Source organism: Hippichthys cyanospilos, chromosome 1, assembly GCF_059441005.1.
Source record: "Hippichthys cyanospilos isolate Australia breed blue-spotted pipefish chromosome 1, RoL_Hcya_1.0, whole genome shotgun sequence".
Classification (NCBI taxonomy): domain Eukaryota; kingdom Metazoa; phylum Chordata; class Actinopteri; order Syngnathiformes; family Syngnathidae; genus Hippichthys; species Hippichthys cyanospilos.
The window spans coordinates 24,440,201-24,458,946 of record NC_142369.1 but is presented as its reverse complement, the minus strand read 5'-3'; the positions used below and the strand labels follow the sequence as shown (position 1 = coordinate 24,458,946).

General features: G+C 41.0%; 2 protein-coding genes and 1 non-coding gene across 6 annotated transcripts; 2 read left to right on the top strand and 1 right to left on the bottom strand.

Annotated features, from left to right (window-relative positions):
* Positions 1-390: 390 nt before the first annotated feature.
* Positions 391-15,190, bottom strand: LOC148429772 (junction-mediating and -regulatory protein-like). Its single transcript, XM_088430818.1, has 10 exons — positions 14,007-15,190; positions 10,679-10,852; positions 8,830-8,980; positions 6,820-6,989; positions 6,588-6,753; positions 6,194-6,363; positions 4,948-5,031; positions 4,768-4,860; positions 4,170-4,698; positions 391-3,098 (listed from the first exon to the last, which is right to left on the bottom strand). The coding sequence occupies exons 1-10, from the start codon at positions 14,808-14,810 to the stop codon at positions 2,788-2,790; spliced, it is 2,652 nt and encodes an 883-aa protein (XP_088286944.1). The 5' UTR covers positions 14,811-15,190; the 3' UTR covers positions 391-2,787.
* trnaq-cug (transfer RNA glutamine (anticodon CUG)) lies at positions 9,226-9,297 on the top strand. The gene has a single exon. It is a non-coding gene; the product is annotated as a tRNA-Gln (tRNA).
* Positions 10,431-18,676, top strand: cenph (centromere protein H). 4 transcript variants are annotated; one of them, XM_088430897.1, is made up of 11 exons: positions 10,431-10,579; positions 15,655-15,846; positions 17,014-17,121; positions 17,190-17,245; positions 17,317-17,362; positions 17,436-17,504; positions 17,856-17,912; positions 18,002-18,065; positions 18,185-18,236; positions 18,309-18,469; positions 18,572-18,676. In XM_088430897.1, the coding sequence occupies exons 2-11, from the start codon at positions 15,839-15,841 to the stop codon at positions 18,662-18,664; spliced, it is 714 nt and encodes a 237-aa protein (XP_088287023.1). In that variant the 5' UTR covers positions 10,431-10,579; positions 15,655-15,838; the 3' UTR covers positions 18,665-18,676. The 4 variants fall into 4 exon arrangements, with proteins under 4 accessions (XP_088287023.1, XP_088287015.1, XP_088287030.1 ...); XM_088430889.1 differs by lacking the exons at positions 10,431-10,579; positions 15,655-15,846 and adding an exon at positions 16,723-16,749; XM_088430904.1 differs by lacking the exons at positions 10,431-10,579; positions 15,655-15,846 and adding an exon at positions 16,740-16,924.
* The last annotated feature ends 70 nt before the right edge of the window (positions 18,677-18,746 follow it).

Genomic DNA, 18,746 nt, shown 5'->3' with positions numbered 1-18,746 from the left:
GACAAAACCCTCTGCTTTTCTCACCCTAATAGCTTATTTACTAGTGTCAAATGGTGTTGAGTTTCTCACCTGATTCCTAGAATATACAGTGCTAGCTGTCAATTGAGACTCATTTTGAAAAATTCGCAAGTAGTCTTGGGTGAATCTGCTTTGATTAGTATTTTTATTTGTAAGTTTTAAGACTTGAAGCTTTGTTTATTGACTGCTTGTTTGACCAAACATGATGAATAATAATGATTAATGTTCGTGATTTCAATATTGACCAAAAGAATTGCGATGATTATTTTGGCCATAATCGTGCAGCCCTACTAACATGTAATGTTTTGGATTCCAAATCATATCTATCATCCTAAAGAGGCCAAAAGGAAAGTCGGGCAAAATAGGCTGATGTGTTTTGCATTACAAGGTTTTATTTAAATGCAGGTCAAGGTTGTAAAAACAAACAAACAAATTGCTTTGTACGTTTTAATAGCAGAAATTTAGGGCAACATGTTGAAGCATTTAAATGTTGCTTTGTGAGGTGATTATTCAAGTATGAATGCCTTTCTTTATGCTGGTGTAACACATCTCGGATGGAGGACATATAGTCAGGCCACGCAAGTCAAGATAAAAGATGTTCACATTTGGCTGAAGATGCTTGGCAAGAGAAAGGACAAACGTGACATGCAAAGCAAATTACAGTTAGCTGGCGTTACATCAAAGCTTGTTGATATAGTGTAGGATCACAGTGCTGCTTCACAAGGTGGACTGCTCAGGTTGCTTTCTGTTCCGTGACAATACAATTGGTGATTGTGGTCAGTTTTAGATGACGACATTTTTTTTAATGTGCTTGTACATTAGGATTAAGATTCCATAAACTGCTTGACTTCATGCGGTAAATAGTGTGCTGACATTGCCATCGGTAAACTTTTGTCAAGATTATAAACACATGAGAAAAGTAAGTTAGCGATCAGCGCATGCTGTCATTGACTCAGACACTAGCTACAATTTTGATAATAGCTCTATTAACTCCAGCCATTTTCAAAAGAGAACTTGACGTATAATTTCAAGCAGTCTGGCTCACTAGGTAAAACAAACAAAAAAAAACATAGTTGACGTAATTGATGTCACTGGCGCTCCTTGGTAGCGTTTCTGTTGACATCCTTTTACGTCGGCGCTAAAAGTCTCAATCTACCGTACACATAAATTAAGTCAACATATTAAAGTGCTTAAAGCAGGCAAAATAACTTTAGGTGAGCCCAGATTACGTCCGATAGAGATACATTACCCTTTCTGTAAAGCTTTAAAATGTGAGGGACATAAAAGTTGAAATACATAATTTAAAAGTAGGGATAATCAAAATCCGCAGGAGGTAAGAATGTTTATTATCGTGCCTCTTCAATGTGACTGACAAATGATCTATCCATGCCAGGGTGTGCCTTGCATGACATGAGGACTTCCCCACTGTTAAAGGGGAGGTAAAAAAAAAAAAAAAAAAACCACGAAATCCAAAACATCCTCGTCGGATTGAAAGCTACAGCTGAAAAGGGAAACCTTATTTTCCGATACTGTAAATGCAAGTGTGCCATTTCTTTTGTTTGTATCATGTTGTCACACTTTGCAGCATACATGATACATGTACATGTATGATACAGGAGCTGCCGCTCCTTAGTAAAAAAAAAAAAAAAAGTTACATAACGTGGCCACTATTAAGTTGGCTGCCAACTTAGCGTGTGGGTAGCGTGAGTAACCGACTTCCAACTGAGTGAGACTGCCCACTCGAGTGTGTGCGTGCGTGGAGAAAGAAGCGAGGAGAAAAGTTGAGTACCAGTCAGCAGTCAGTGATGGCGAGCCCACGTTCTATACAAAGCCTGGGAATCTCCTAGGGCTCTTTGCAAAGCCTTCACACATTAGCTTTGCTCCTTGCATGTGGCTCTAACCCCTGAATTGACGCCCTGCATCGCTATCATGATGCAGGCTGCAGTTAAGCAGATGGTCAACCTCGCTGCATGAGGAACATGGGGGTGATGAAGCCAGAAGAGGATAGGAGGGGGAGGGGGGATGAATCTAGTGTGATATACGAAAGGATTTAGTGCTTACGCGCAATGTCACATTAGACAAGCAGTGGGCCTCGACTATATTGCCTGCGCAACATCACTTAACATATGGCACCCACGTTCAGTGCCTGCCCTTTGTAGGTAATGTAAGACAGAAAATAGTAAAGATGCAGACAATGGTACAGTTTAGTGGTGGTGGTTGGCCATGCGATCTCATTTGAAATCTTAGAGGGATTTGGACTCTAATAATCCATATGACCCCAATTTACAAACCGTGCCCATAATCGTTTTTGTTACAGCGTCAAGACAGAATCCTGCTTGAGGTTTTCGTTTGATATTAAGGGACGGTGCAGGGGGTCCATATGTGGCTGAAAAGCACAATTGAATAACTACAAATAAAAATAGCATCGTTTCAGTGTGACAGGACACAGGACAATAATTGTAAGCAGCGTGGAAAGTGACAATCAAAATGAAGAGGGTGACCTACATTTGCTGATACAGTATTTACTACGACCCATCCCCCATTTTGCGTTGCCGCGATGCATGTTCAGTAGTGTAAAGGCATGGCCCTTTACAGGTACGATGTCACAAGTTGGTCATCTCAAAGTTAATGCGATCGGGAACATGTTTGCACCTTTTTGGCCCTGCAAAGACGACAGAGTCAAATAAATATCCCAATAGGGTACAGTAAAGTAGAATATACCAGGAGAAATGCGAAATCGGATTCGCGACGCTAGTATAATCGCAGAGCCTAGCTTTCCCATTCTGGCCCGCCCGGGCCATCGTCATCCGAGTCCGACTCTGGTGAGGCCTCCTTTATTCGTCGAAGTGCCTCATAGATGCTCTTAGTCAGAGGGTCTGTGGAGGCGGTGATCTCCTCCTGGCCTTTCCGTTCCTGAGGGGGGACTTGCCTCAGTTTGACGCCCTTGCGGATCTGAGCTAAGATGCTGTTGGAGTCATCGTCACTCTGGGCCGCAGGTAGTATGGCTCTCTGGTCAACCTTCTTGAGGTGGAAACTGCCTCTCTTCAGGGAGGCCAGAACTTCATCCATGGGGGAGCTCCCTGTTAAAAGCAGAATAGGAAATGATGAGATACATTACAAAAAAAAAAAAATCCTCTTCAAAAGCCCATGCCACACCCCAAAATGGCCGACGTTCCAGACACTACATCACCCAGCATGCCTCAATCATGCCTGATTAAAGCAGGCCTGGTTGAGTGGAAAAGTCCAACGTTGTTTTTGAATACTGAGAACTTTATTTATTTTACTGTTTGCAGTTTGACGTCGGTCTGTTTTTGATACCTTTAATTAGAACTTTGTGAGGAAAGTGGTTTTAGATCTGAGAAGAGAGCTTATTTAGATATTTGCATTTTCCTCATCTGTTTTGGACATCTTTGTTTTGTCTGAATAAACTTTCATTTGGTTGTAACCTCACCTTAGTAGACTCCTCCTGCCCAGGTGCACCTTTCATGCGTTTTCACAAAATCAGGCTTATGTCCAAAAATTAAATGAGCTATTGATATATTCTAATTTGAAAATTGACAAGTTGAAATCCCGAGTTCTGAGAAAAACCCGTTTAAAGTTTTGGCATATTCATCTTTCGACAGTCTCCATCGTCTACAAATCCCTTATTTTAATACACTTTGATTACAATGTGAACCTTTTGGCTGCTGGGAAATGAAGGTGGAGACCTTAAGGAGGTCTTTTTTGTAGAAATCCCAATATAGATATCACTTTCTCAAAACTGATCTCCGCGACATAAGCCCGGTTCTGTCAGCGCATACATTTGAAAACACCCTCTGATTCACTCTCTTCAATTGTTGAACATTTTATGAAATGTAGATTAATTACGTAATAAATTAACATTCTGAAGAAATATCAATGGCATTATTTGGTAACAAAATAAATTGCTAAAGAATACATATTATTTAGATTCTTCTAATTAGGCCCCTTTTCCCCAGATTACAACTTTGCACATCTTGGTCTTTTCTCAGTCAGCTTTATGATGTTGATGATGCTTAATGGGTCAGAATGACTTTCAGACTTTCAGAGTTGAGAGCTTGAATATGCTGGCATCCAATTGTGAATGTGAAGGCGTTTGTAAACTTTTGACTGGCAGTGTATGGAGGCAGTACCTCGTCTGCTGTGGGCCTCAAAGCCTGGAGTCTTCCTCAGCTTTTTGCGGGCGCTCACCAGCTGGCTGCTGTCAAAGAAGCGAGGATGGAAGGGCCCAAGCGGAGAGTGAGAGAGCTCCTCGGCCTTCTGCGCCAGTCTGCCCGGGCTCTCGGAGGGGGACACCTGTTCTCGTATCGGCAGGAGAGGCAGAGGAGGGGGCGGGGGCGGAGGGGAGGCCGGAGACGCCAGCAGCGACGACAGGGAGCAAGGGGAGCAGAAGGAGTCCGCGGGACCGGGCGCCGGCAAAGGAGGAAGCGAGCGTGGCGCCAGGCCTGCGACGGGCTGGGTGGTGAACGTGCAGCTGGGGTCCGTCTGCACGCCGGCGCTGAGACGCAGCGGGCGCCGGCCCGGACCTTGTTGGCCGGCGGCGTCGAAACGCTCCTCCCGCTCGTCCTCGTCATCCGTCTGCGTAGTCCTAGCGCGCTCCCTCCTCCTGCTGTGGGCCGCACGCGAACGCGCGGACTTGAGAATCACCTGACCCGGGTAACGCTGCACATATACACATGAGGATCAGCTGAGAAAAGGAGGGAGGCTTCCGCTTCACGGCATCTAGCGTACCTGCTTGAAGTTGCGGAGTCTGTCCAGAGTCTTCTGTCTCTCTTGACGCACTCTGCTAGTCCTTCTCTCATCCTCATCCTCTTCGTATTTTGGCTGTAAAATTCAGTGTGAGGAACTACGCGGACTCATTTCATGCGTATGTATATGTATGTGTACTCAAAAAGGTAAAGAAACATCTACCTGTGAGATCTGCTGGGATAAAGAGTCTTTTTGTGTGCTTTGACGCAACTGCTCTTTCTTGATGTGATTCGACACGCAAATCTCCTGCGGAAGGACAAGAGGACACTTATTTAGCACTATACAATTACATTTCACCTCAAATCTCTGTATAACGGACTGCTCAAAAGAATCTGCATCATGTCATGTTTTTGTTTTTTTAGCGTTGCAATATTAAAGGGTTAAGACGGATGTCATATCATTTATGTCCATTAAGTGAAAAGAAATGTTCTAAGTTCAAATATTTCCTACAGCTTAAGCAAGTTCAGTTCAGATTCAAGGATTGTCTGGAATAGGGATGCAACCATCGTGTATTTTTTTTTTTTTTAATTCGGATATCCTACAGAATATTTGAATCAAATATCAAGTAAACAATAGAGGTAATAATACTGGTAATAATAAATAATGTCCTTTACTTAATGAAAATGAATCATAAAGACATGAGCACAAATAACACGTTTCCACTTAACTCAATTCAAACCCATAGACATAGTTTTAGGATTTTTTTAAAAGTCTAGATATTAAATCCTTGGTTTCAAATGTTAGGCTAAAGTTGTGCTTCTCAATTACTTTTTGCAAAGCCCACCCAACGAAATAGAAAATATTCAGCGCTTCCCCCCACTCGCTGCAGTGATTATAAATGAGATCATTAGCCATGAAATTGTATACGTATACAGTACCTAAAAGTGTATCATTTTTAGCATGAACAAAAAAGAAAAGTCTTTTAAATTAACTTTGAGCAAATGTTATCTTTACATTTTTCAGGGATTATACAGCATCTTATTCTGAATCTGAAAAAAATAGCTTAAAGTGCATCAAACTTCCTGAAACAAAAAAAACCCATCTATTCTTACTCAAACTACAAACTTTTTCGACCAACTGAACCATTTGATGCTGAAAATAAAATACATGAATTAATAAATAATGATAAATGTAAATGGATCTATAGCTGGAAAAAGTTGTAGAACATTGTCACATCAATCACATCAATCATTCATTTGTTTCTGTATCTTTTCTGTCCCAAATATTCTCTTTTTTTAATTGTATTTTTTTGGAAGTGCCAGATTTTAGTTGGATGACTTTTTACACTTGTTGACTTTTGAAATCAGACATTTTAATGCCAACTAATGGTTTGTTGTTAAATTCACAAATTCAATGCCTTTTAAAGTTTGGAAGGCTTTTCCATGTCAGTATGTGTGTGCATACACACCCTCTTGCTCTTCAGGTAGGCGCGCTTGGCGGTGATACATCCCCTTCGTGCTTCCAGTTGCCGTGTGTTGTGCTGAAGCCGGTGCAGCTCTTCCTTCTCAGCAGTGTCCTCCTCTGTTATATCATCTGCGCTTTCAAAGGTATCATAGTACACCACCGCATTCTGGTGCTCTGCAAACGCATCCAAAAATACCACATTGTTGTTTTGTTGGTGGGTCGTTTAGTTAAAGTGTATTCCGTCATTTCAAAACTCACAAAACTAGAACCGAGCAAAAATATAGATTCAATAAATCTCTGACGATGAGGACCAAAACTGAAACGGATATTATGTGTCTATACTGGATGCATGATATAACATTCGTTAACAGCCGTACCTGCTGGAATAAAGTTCGTACCTGTCATCTGTCTTCGAATGCTGTCTAGCTGAGCAGTGAGAAGCAGCTCCTCACACTGAAGGATCTCGGCCTGGATGTCATACAGTTGGAGCTGCAGCTCATAGTACTGGGACTCCATGTGGTCCAATAGGGTCATGGCATCCTCGCCGCTACACAGGCTCTGCATCTGACGGGAAGAGCTCGTATTCACGCACGCATCCGAAATTCTGAGGACGTTTGTTCTCTTGCGTACCTCCTCTCGAAGCGTGTGTTTCCTCTGTTCCAGGCTGATCTCCCGTGCTCTTTGCAGCTGCAGGGTTTCCTTGGCGACAGAGTAGCGCATCCTCTCCATGCGCTCCACCGCTGCTGTCCATGAGGCCTTGCCAAACTTGCGCTGATCCACCTTCATACGCTCATAAACTCCTGTGACATGCAAACACACGCAAAAAAAAAATAGTTAGAGCAGTGACTGTAAGCAATAAATCCAAATCACAAGATCGTGCTCATTGAATTTGTTAGGTTAAAGATGGGAGTGAGACATCTAGTGGTGATTTGAGGGACGTTATTTTTCAATTGCTGGTTAAAACCGCAGCGAAATCAGACCTCCACAAGGATCAAACACCGGCCTTTTTTCATCTTCTTGCATCTGAAGATGTTGAATACGATTTTTTCTGTTAAATCTAGGCTACCCTCAAACACAAACACAAAAATGCTGACATAATACAGTAAAACCTTTTTGGTGGAGTCATAAATTCCGGATCGGATTGGGAGGATGACATGGTGGAGCTACGTTTGAACACTCTGCTCGGTGATTAATTGGGTGCCTTTTGTTTCCACCTGTTCCTGTCAATTATAAGTGCTGTCTGCACTACCTCATGAATAGACAATGGGGCTTGAAAACATGCAGGTCAATCAAAGAGCAAGGCTTGCATTCTGTGTCTGTGTCCTGTGAGCGCGCCTGCATGTGAGCGTGCATGTGTGTGTGCGTGTGCCTTTGGTTTTTGCTGCATGCCGGGGACCAAAGGCCTGGTTTTGGGGACCATTTTGGTGGACCACACAAGCTTTGTTTTGAGTGTCAATACTTGCTTTTAGAGTATAGGTTTGAATTGGATTGTGTCTGATAGCTGTTGTGATGGCATACACGTGCATTTAAATAATGTCAGAGCAGATTTGTTAGGTATCATTAATTTGAGCTTTTTCTTTTTAATTATGAACTTTTTTATGTCTTTTTCAGTTTATTTTTTATTAGTTTTAGTATTTGTAATTTTGTGTATTTTGTGCGCAAGATAAACAAAAATCATGGTAAATATTGTGTCGTACTCAACAAAAATATGATTTTAAAAACCATTTTAAAACAACCGTTCACAAATCAAATACAGCTACTGTAGTTTAGACTTTGAAGTATAATTTGTGCAAGTGTGTGTGGTACATATTTACTGCATCACAATTCAAACTTCTTCAACAAAACAAGGATGTTTTTTTTTCCTTCACATCTCTTTTAAAACGTTGCCAATTTTTAAAGTAGATTTGTGACTTGAATTCCTGTTGAACACACAAATATTCATACATTATACATTAGAAAGCTTGAAATAATTTAAAATAATATGATTTGCAGAGCATATTTGTGAATCATTGACTTTATTTGACTTAATTTGTTGAGCAATTTTATAAATTTGTAGAGTTTAAAAACAAATTGCAGGTAGATCCCAAGGTCCTGAAGTAGCATTTTTTTTTAAATCAAAGTTAATCATTTTTAATGCATTGATGGCATTTAATTCTGCAGGAATTTGAAATGCCCTACTGCATTTGAATGCACCATACGTCATCCTCAGGTTAGCAGCTACTTGAGACATAGACAGGTCAGAATGTAAAGAGTGCTCCAAAGAAAAAACTTTTTAAAAAAAAGCTTGCTAAGGCTATTGAACTGACATCTATGTATACTTATTTGTGTTTATTTCGAAGCTGGCTAACGTAGTTTGTTGACGGCATGTTCCTTTATGTTCTTGGAGCACTTGATATTATTCCTTCTACTTTTCCACCTTGTCCTCCGAAAGCCAACGTGCAAAGTCAATTGAACACTTTCCGATTTTCCGATGTTTAAAACTTTACACTCTTTGATTAATAACCCGTGTGTGTGTGTGTGTGTGTGTGTGTGTGTGTGCGTGTGTGTGAGTGTGAATGGTAGGCATTTTTAGTTGTTCCGCTGCTTTAACGACACTACTAATCAAAATAAGAATAATTGATTGCAGCAGTGTTGCATTACCTTTCTGTGCTCTAGCTGTTGTCTCAAAGTATTTTACAGTGAATTCCTGGATAATAAGGACAGCTTCTTGAGCTTTCTTCTGCCAATCAGAGTCTTCCTGTTGGAGGGCATAAATGCGCCTTGGGCCCAAGTAGTCATTCTCCATGGAGATCTGGTGAGGGGGTAAAAGTTGGCACGTTATCCATTCACCATAGCAACACTAGGTACAATTATTTTCTCTTGCGAAAGCAGTAATTCGGCTTTTAAATTAATTACACAGATACAGTTTAAAGTCACTGATGGTGCAACTGCTCATTTGTCTGACACCTGTGGAGGTAGCCTGAGTCCCTGTGTTCCAACCACCCCTGCTCCTTGCTATAGCCTGAAAGACTGCAGCCCACTCTATCCAATTCAGGTGGTTCCATGGTGTAATGGTTAGCACTCTGGACTCTGAATCCAGCGATCCGAGTTCAAATCTCGGTGGGACCTGACACATTTATAATTTGTCCTTTTCAACGTTTTTAAACAGTGACTTGGAAAATTGAAATTAAATGAAAGTAACTGAATAGCAGCACCAAAAAACTTAATTCATGTATGTGTCCCTGAACTGAATTCATTGCCCACTTCTACATTCAAGTACTCATTAAAAACATACAATACAAATACATGCAGAGTTGAAGCAAATTATAAAACTAACCATGCTCAGTTGACTGACAGAGACAGAGGTATTTATTCTGATAGCGCTTGTGGATGTGAAGTAGAAAGGTGGGCATTATACTCATTCATTGCTCCATTCTGCTGACAGAAAATAACTAATAAGAATAATATATGGCATATTTTGTTCTCTTGCACATGTGTCAAAATGGAGGGCAAAAATCCAGCTAACCAGCAGAGCTGCTCTTTACTTAGTCTCAATGAATTCAAAGAGGGGGAGAAATTTCAGACCTAAAGCTTTCTAATTTAAACAAACGCCAATAAACAGCTTAATTTCTCCATTATCCCTTAAACATAACTATTCATCTCTAATGTTCATGCGTTAAAATTTATCAAGCAATATTAGAGGGTCAAAAAAGAATAAATACAGCTACAGGATCTGATTCGAGTGTCTGGTGTATGAAATTACATCTTTGTACAGATATGTGGTTTGGAAGTGATGGGCTAAAAATAAATACGCCATGAACACTTGACCAAGGCCTTTCAATCCTGTTTGCAGTCATTTAAGTGTCTTTATTATTGTTTGTCTTAAAAACACATTTAAAGGAAATTTGAAAGCTTTGTAGGGTGCAGCACATTCGAAACGTACTGAACTAACAATCATTAGATGACGGATGCTTTTATGCTTATGAAGGCATTGATTAATGCAGGGGTGGGCAACTCCAGCCCTCGAGGGCCGGGGTCCTGCATGTTTTCCAGTTTTCTCTCCCTAAAACACCTGATTTAAACCATTAGCTCATCAACAAGCTCTGCTGGAGCTTGAGAATAATCCTAATCATTTGATTCAGGTGTGTTTGAGAGAGAAAACAGGAAAACATGCAGGACACCGGCCCCCAAGGCCTGGAGTTGCCCACCCCTGGATTAATGGGATACTAAACTTATTTAGCCCTTTTCATCGGTAAACGTGCGTTCAAAGTTCCTGGAATGACCATTCCAATGCAACTGATTTCTGGGTTTGGTTATGTGATGTCCGCAAGCTGACCTGTGATTGGTCGTTACATGAGCCCTGAGCAACTTTGATGCCATATTCAGTCAACAGCAAGTCGCAAACAGCAAGGTGAGCAATGGGAAGATTTTTTTTTTTTTTTTTTTTTTTTTTTTTTTACACCCCTTTAATGAGGAACATTCATCTGGTATGGTGGTCAACGTGTGTTACCTTGATCTGTTGCCTGCGCAGCATCGCTAGCTCCCGCATGTCTCGGAAAGGCTGCAGCAGGTACTGGTACAGTTGCGTGGAGGCTTCCAGCAAACATCCATAGGCCTGGTCTTCTTCCTCATAAAGCTCTAACAAGTCAACCATGCTGTCCATGCTCCTATGTTTGTCCAGAAGCTGTAAACACATAGGAAAGAAATTGGTCATGAAAACTGGCAGCTTCCACTAGTCAGGGAAGAGTACATCACCTACTCTTGTCATTTTATTGTGAGTCTGTTAAATCTGAAGGTCAGTCAATTCACAAACCACCATAACATGAAAGCATATAAAAGGCACGGTGTAATGAATAGTTTATTATTAGTCTATCCATAGACATGCATACTTCACTGACTAAAAAGAAGGAAGCTTTGTGTAACTGTAAATAGTGACAGCAGAACAAAGCGCACTCAGTGCTGAATGTGATCTACTGCTGGGAATAAGATCAATAGTCACACTTTCTGGTGCCAGACTGAACAGGCTAAATGCAGCCCTGAAATAAGTCAACCCTCATTGTGGATCGATAGGACATTGTATGTGTGTGTGTGTGTGTGTGTAAATAGTATGTGTATTCTTGTGGCCTCATTTGACTGCCACAAATTGGAAAGCAAGAAGACACAGTTATACAGGTGGTTCAAGAAAAAAGTCAATTTCACATAGTATGATGGTATAGAGCAGAGGTGCTCAATGCGTCAATCATGGTTGACTTCGATAACGAAGGTGGTATTTGTAAATCGCATGACATTGCGCAAAAAAAAAAGTTGGCAACAATGGGGCCAAATGATAACTTCAAATACACCTATGTAAGAGATATATAGTATAATATTCATTACTTACTTAGTTACTAATAGTATACTATTAATTACTCTTACAATTGGGATTGAAAATACTTTTTTCTTTATCATTTAAATCTTTGCATTTATGACGTGAGAATTGGTTTGCATGCTGTGGCGCACGATTGCCTGATGACGTCACGTGCGTGTGCCGACTGCCATTCTTGTTGCCTATTTGGCCGAGCTAATATATAATAAAGAAATAATATAGTATAATGATAAAGCAACAAAACTTACTGTATTTACTGTAGTCAAATAGTGCTGTGTTGACTAATCAACTGTAAAGATATCTTGTGTTATTTTGGGCTCGCGTTGTAGTCGCTAGGTGGCATTTTGGAGCCGCTGTCGGTCGATTGCTTATCGCAATGCTTAGCGTGCTTTCTACACATGCTATAAAAGCAACACAGAAGATGGATGAAGTGAAGAGATATTTCGTATATTTCTCAAATATGAATATTTGGATTAATAACAGGGAAAAGGGATGTGATTAATGGCTAATCCATCCACTGATGATGCCTTTGACCGGCTTATTCTTGTGCTGTTGAAAGTGCATTCAGCTGTGTATATACATCGATCATCATGCAGTCAATGAGTATTAATAGACAATCTGTTTGCACAATGAGCATTCAATCAATAGTTGTAGCTGTTGTAAATCAAATGGCCAAGCCCATGTTTTGCTTTTTAGGAGGATTTTTGCCATTATCACATGAATTACCAATTCATAAAAACAGCACCAAAATAGATAGAGTCAATATGGTGGTCATCAGTTGGTGGACAAGTGTTTAGCCTTATGTTTCTGAAGTAGGCTGTTCCAGTCCGGGCTTTGCCGTCCTGTGTAGAATTTTTCCTGTGTGGAATTTGCATTTCAAAAACGAAAAAACGAAGACTCCACATTGCCCAAAGTCTGAGTGTGTACTGTGTATGTTTGTTTATCTTAATGTGCCGTGTGCCTGGCAGCGACTAGCCTCATATGTAACAACATACTGTACCTCTCATCTGATCACAGTTAGAATACGCTGCAGCTCATCCATGACACTAATGAGGATAATCGGTATAGAAAATGGATGGATGTGGGAAGTTATAATGTGCCTTGTGAGAGGACAAAAGCAAGCAAATCCCATTAAAAAAACAAACAGGATGAGCATGTCCAAACAATCAATGTAGATCAGATGACTGCCGCTTGTACCAAACTCTTTTCATTATGATCCAGATTAATGACTATGAATAATAAAAAAAAAAAGGCCAACAAATAACCATTCATCCATCCATGCCAGTTGTGTGAATTGAATACTCTAATAGATTTAAGTGTGAATGCAAGTGTGAGTGTTTTTTTTTTTTTAATATATGCTATCTGCAACCGTCTGGCGACCAGTTCAGTCACTTGAACCACGATTGTCCGGTTCCAAAGTTTTTAAAAGAAAGGACATATCTAGGAATTAAATCCCCCTATTTAAGGTATTTTAAGGATGTCCTGATATGATGGCCTTATACTGAGCAACTGCGTTTTAGCATAACTCAGTGTACATATCAATGGCTGCTACACCTTACGATCTAACATTGCTACAAAAACTAAATATTTTTAGAATCAATTACTCAACCAATGGGTGGCTCAGTAGTGATTAGCACTTGCGCCTCACAGCTCAGGGACCCGAGTTCAAATCCACCCTGCTCCGGTCTTCCTGTGTGGACTGCATGTTCTCCCTGAGCCCGCAGGGGTTCTCTCCGGGCTCTCCAGCTTACTGCCACATTCCAAAAACATGCATGCTAGGTATCGGACACTCTAAATAGTTCTTGGTTATGATTGGATGCGTGAATGGTTGTTCATCTCCGTGTGCCCTGCAATTGGCTGGCAACCAGTTTGAGGTGTCCCCTGCCTACTGCCCACAGTCAGCCGGGATCATCACCAGCAGGGCCGCAACCCTGGTGAGGATAAGTGACTCATGAAAACAGATGGATATATGACTACGCAACCAATTTCTATGTTTATTAATTGTGTAATCCTATAACAATTGATTTCTCATTACTCAGCAATAAAAGGATCATGTGAGGTGAAGTTGTCCACTTGGAGTTCCATTCTCACATTTCACATTGAAATACCTGCCGACGTGAGTGTGTGAAGCTTTAAAATTGGGGCCTGGCTTGGTGAGTGACATGGGTGCTAGAAATGAGAGGCTAAAGTTGGCTGTTATGAGATCAGAAATGTATCATTTCAAGTATGAAATGATCCCCTATTTTATGTACTGTTTGCTTTATACTGTACACTCTTCCCTCCTGGCTTGCCAGCAAAGCCAAAAGATTTTTTATAAAGATGGGCTCATGCTTCTACAGTAATATTGTTCCAGATGTAAAGATGGTCATCGCAAAGTATTTCTAATTTCCGATATAACAGCAGTAACAAAAACAATAATCAAAACCATCCAGATGCGCACCATGGGAACGTGAGAAAAAAATCTCAGTCTCACCTCCTGCAGGTGCTTACTCTCACGGAGAAGCGCCTCCTCGTATCCACACTGCCTCAACTCGCTCAGACTCTCGTAGTACTCGTCCGGGTCATCATTTTCTGTGAACAGAACCTGCGAGAGGATCTTCCAGCCGCATATATCAAGTGCATGGCCAAGGTAGAGTTGCAACTTGGAGCACAGCTCATCCATCTCAGTCTCGGAGACCTGCGTCGGTCCGAACAGCACCGTCCACATCCCACTCGGTTCTTCCGGAAAAACGGGGAGGCAGGGCTCCAGTTCTGAGTTGACCGAGCACAACTGCTGATGAACCGCCCGTAGGTCCTGGAAGGAAAAGAGGCCTGCCCAGCTGCAATCCTCTGGGCTCAGAACATCCTCCAGGTCCAAATTGTCCACGGGGAGCAGTTGATCCTCTCGGTGCGACTCTGCATCACAACTGATGTGAGATGACTCATAGTTGACCACAGTTTTAATCTTAACTGGGCTACGTTTTGAACCTGGGAGCTTGCTTTTAAGGCCTATTACCGCAGCCTCCTTGGCTCCTAAGCAGGGGCTTTTAGACACTTTGTCCCCGGCGGGACTTCCGGGCCGTCTTGTTTTGTCTCCATCCTCCGACTGAGAGTCTCTGCAGCTGGCGCCAAAGCTTCTCCTTTGCGCCGTTCTGTTGTGACATGTGATGGCGAATTTGCCTTCCACTTCATTCCAAGCTACGATGAAGACAAATTTGTGCTTCTCTTTCTCCTCGAACGCATTTGGGCGAACGGCGACCCAGCCCAACTCAAAATTATCCTCCATTGTGAATGACATCTCTGCAAACTACACAGCTATGCGCGTGAGGGCATCGCGGCGGATCTGGTGGAGTTATAACCATTTACCAACATCGGACTTTCTATCGCTTAGGAGGGTGTTTTGGGAATAACGCGGTGTATTTTCCATCCACTTGGATGTCAGGCATCCAGTGTCTGTTAGCTTCATCATTAGCATAGCATTTGAGCATCTCGCGCAAGTGCGCGCTGTTTAACTACCGCAGACCGCTTTTAACGCACCTCACCCTTCCCACCATCAATTGATGCAAAAACGGTCACCATACATCCTTAAAACGCAAATGAATGACGCCTTCAAAAGTCCTCGTTGAAGCGAGGTGTTCTGAGAGGTTATGCGTTGCCTCCGATCCAATAACGTTGACATGTTTACCTATACAGTACTTGTCAGCTGACCACCAGACCACAGACCTTAAATGATGATCCCTTCACAGACAGTGGGAAATCTGGCTTATAGAGCCAGTGAAAAATGCGTCAAGATAATTTTGTCTTTCATATTTTTTGCTGTAAATGTAAATTGTAGAAAAGAGGCTGTAATTAATGTATTACTATTTAATAGTTGCATTTGCAATAGGTTTTAGATGAACCCTAAACAATCTTTTGGTACACGCTAGCTACATTTATGTTTTAATCCTTTTCATTTGTTGGTATGGAAATCCGCTCGCTTTTATTTGCTTATACCAATAATTCGTATGTAAAGAAACTCCAATTTGCCTATTTTATTAAAACTGAATACGTGCGGACATAACAATGGGCACTACAGGCAGCTCACATTTAAGTGTGTTATAACAAAATGTTGCACGTTCATTAAGTATATTTTGTTTACACAGCATATTTAAGCCGGAGTGAGTTCGGAGGTGGGCCACTCCCCGCGAAGCCTTTGTGGAGATGGACCAGCATCTATTGCATCCTGTCGAGTCGGAAAGGAGGCTCCTACCAGCTTCGGTCACTTCTCACAGTTTCTCATTTTCCTCAGATGGGTTTTGAGTCCTTCCTGGCCTTCTAGTTCAAGGGATGCAGCTGTAAATTTTTGATGTTCTCTTTAATTTCATTTTTATTTGTGAAGTCCTTTGAGGCGCTGTGGCGTTCAAGGGCTATATAAATAAATTTGACTCAATTAGACTTGACAAATACTGTACATTACTGGAAATATAGAACTACAACTTTTACCGCCATTTATTTTCCTAAGTGGCCAGTTTTTAAGATGTGGGATCCAGCTGCAGAAAAAAACGGATTCATACGCCACACAAGAAGTTTGTAAAGTATATTAGAATCCACAGCATTAGAAATGTGAAGCAGACAGGGTAACCACAACTCATCCTGCCAAAACACATTGTATTTAACTCATTCAATGCAAGGGACGTCTTTACACGTTTTTTTAAGAGTCCAGCCATTTAACCCCAGATACTAAAGTATTGATTTAATACTTGTCCTAAATGTACTTAAGTATTAATTTAATACTTATGTATCTGGGATTTAATGTCCAGACTCCTAAAAAACATGAAAATACATCCCTGGCATTGATTGAGTTTACAAGAAACAAACGCACGTTTGCTTTTCATACGCTTAAAATTATGTACACTCCAAATTGACCTGGCGTGTGTCGGTGAGTGTGAATGGTTGCTTGTCTTTGTGTGCCCTGCGATTTGCTGGCAACAAGTTCATAGTGCCTGCCGCCTGCTGCCCGGAGATGGCTGGGATAGGCACCAGCAAGCCAGTGGTCCAAGTGAAGATAAGCGGATCTTGAGATCGGAGAGATGGAATTTTCGCAATGAGTCTCATTTGTAAATATTAGTAATACACACGCACACGCACACACACACATAGTACATGTGCAGGGACACTAGGTGGCAGCAGCTCTGTTTGAGCCCCAACGTTAATGGTCAAAACGTAACTTCCGGGCGGGCCAATTCAATGGAACTAACGTACGCTACTGTTTGTTGTGAGAATATTTACGTTTTTCGACTAGCGATAAACGATTGACAATAGCCTGAAACTTATAATTAATCACCTACCATACTGTATCGCCATTTCTTATTTTGCGTCGGTTGTTGCGTTATCATAGTTCGATTTAGGATTTGATCGTACTCAATTTGCACGGTAACTTTGCGTATACAGTTCTTAGCTTTGTTGGTTTGGGTCCTCCAACCCGCAACACATTGATATTTGTGTTTGTTTTTGCCAAGCAGTGGAGACATGGAGTCATCCAACGATACGGGAAACATCAACCAAGAAGAGGACTTGTCCCCAAACTATGGACCCTATGGCCAATCAGACGCCTCTCTGGATTTAATAAAGTGCGCTTCTTTCGTGATTTTAACAATTACCCGTCATATTCTACTGTATTTATTTGAGTCTCTTTCAGAATAAAAGAACAGATCTTTAATCAGCGCTTAGAGATGGAAGTGCACCTTAATCGAGGTATCAGTTTAGCCCTTTTTGACAAATATTTGCTCTGAGAACAAATGTAAATTATAGGTCTTTACTTGCAGGCAAAACCACGAGACTGTGCTCTATGGCTGAAGCAGAGAGAGGCGTGTACGTTCTGATTTCATAACCCGTTGTCCAATTGTGTATTTACGGATGCATTTTAAAATGTCTGCCTTTACAGGGTATGCGCTGTCAGCGAGCTGGAAAGAATCAAGGCACATCACTTTCACAGCACATTGGCTTTGCACAGGTAAACAATTAACCATATTAGTCTAGCAATAGCTTTATTATTTTAGTAACATAAATGGGTCAAGGCAGGTTGACTTTGCATAATGACAAAATGAGCAAAAGTGCACAGATGATAAAACTGATGCAGTGAAACAATTAAGTGATTAAAATAAGAGGTTAAGAGAACATAAATGCAATATCACGTCAATCATCACATGAAAAACTATGCTCTTAGATTATGAAAGTGTGGTATGCTAAACCTTTGCACTTGTTTTTTTTTTTTTTTAGGTTGTCAAGTACCCTATTTAGTACCTGACAACCTGGCCTGATGTATTGTAGCTGAACAAATCACTGATTTTGATCTGTGATTTAGAATGCAGATGTGGCACGCCATTGGAGAAAAGATGAAAGAAAATGATACAGGGGCTGGGTAAGTTTACAGAAACAAAGCAGAAAATGAAAACAGTGATGTTGTGTGAGCTTTATACACTTGTGTTTGTGTACTTGTTTTGTTTTCAGTGAGCTAAAAGCAATCAGTGATCGCTGCATGATGCTTTGCTCGCATATGAAATCACTTCAGCAGGTAAACGACTTTTGGTGTGTTGTTTTGCTTTAATCGGAAGTAGAATAATGTGCACCGGAAGATTGGGTTTTGATATGTTTTGATAATCATCGTTTTCTCGTTTTTCTTTCTACTTAAAGGAATCAAAGGCTCTTCAAGAGGAAATCACAGAGATACAGAAAAAGAAACTTGGTTCGTAAATATGGGTTACTACAATCTTTTGCTTTACAAAACATAATGACTAAATACTTGGATTTTGTTTAGAGCTGAAGCGTCTCACACATGAGCAAATGAAAGCGAATGAAGACTTGAAGGTGAAGAAAGTGCACCCGGATTCAGAAAAGTACAAAGCAATCTTGGAGAAAGGCCTCAAAAACCTGGAATGTATAAAAAAGATAATCATCGTGGCACAGAATGTATTGAGGGTAACAAAAATAAAATCACTTCATATGTACATTTCAGGAACATATTATGTCTGTTTACAATGTAAAAAGCATTGTAATAAGCACGTTTCCCCTCATTTGCAGGGAGTTCTGTTAGCCTTTAATATAAACTGGATGGAGGATCCACAACTGCGAGAGATAGCCCTGACGCTGGAGGAATTTCCCATCCACGACTAAGGGAACCCACTTGTTTCTTTTATATACATGTATGTTTCATATTTTCAAGATTTAAATAAATTACATTTACGAGGCTGTAATA

Coding starts and splice junctions, on each gene's coding strand:
- LOC148429772 (XM_088430818.1), bottom strand. CDS start 14,810: ATGTCATTCACAATGGAGGATAATTTTGAGTTGGGCTGGGTCGCCGTT. Junction 10,853..14,006: donor AGAGTAAGCACCTGCAGGAG/GTGAGACTGAGA, acceptor ATGTGTTTACAG/CTTCTGGACAAACATAGGAG. Junction 6,364..6,587: donor CATTCGAAGACAGATGACAG/GTACGAACTTTA, acceptor ATGCGTTTGCAG/AGCACCAGAATGCGGTGGTG.
- cenph (XM_088430889.1), top strand. Junction 18,066..18,184: donor ATATGAAATCACTTCAGCAG/GTAAACGACTTT, acceptor TTCTACTTAAAG/GAATCAAAGGCTCTTCAAGA. Junction 18,237..18,308: donor GATACAGAAAAAGAAACTTG/GTTCGTAAATAT, acceptor GATTTTGTTTAG/AGCTGAAGCGTCTCACACAT.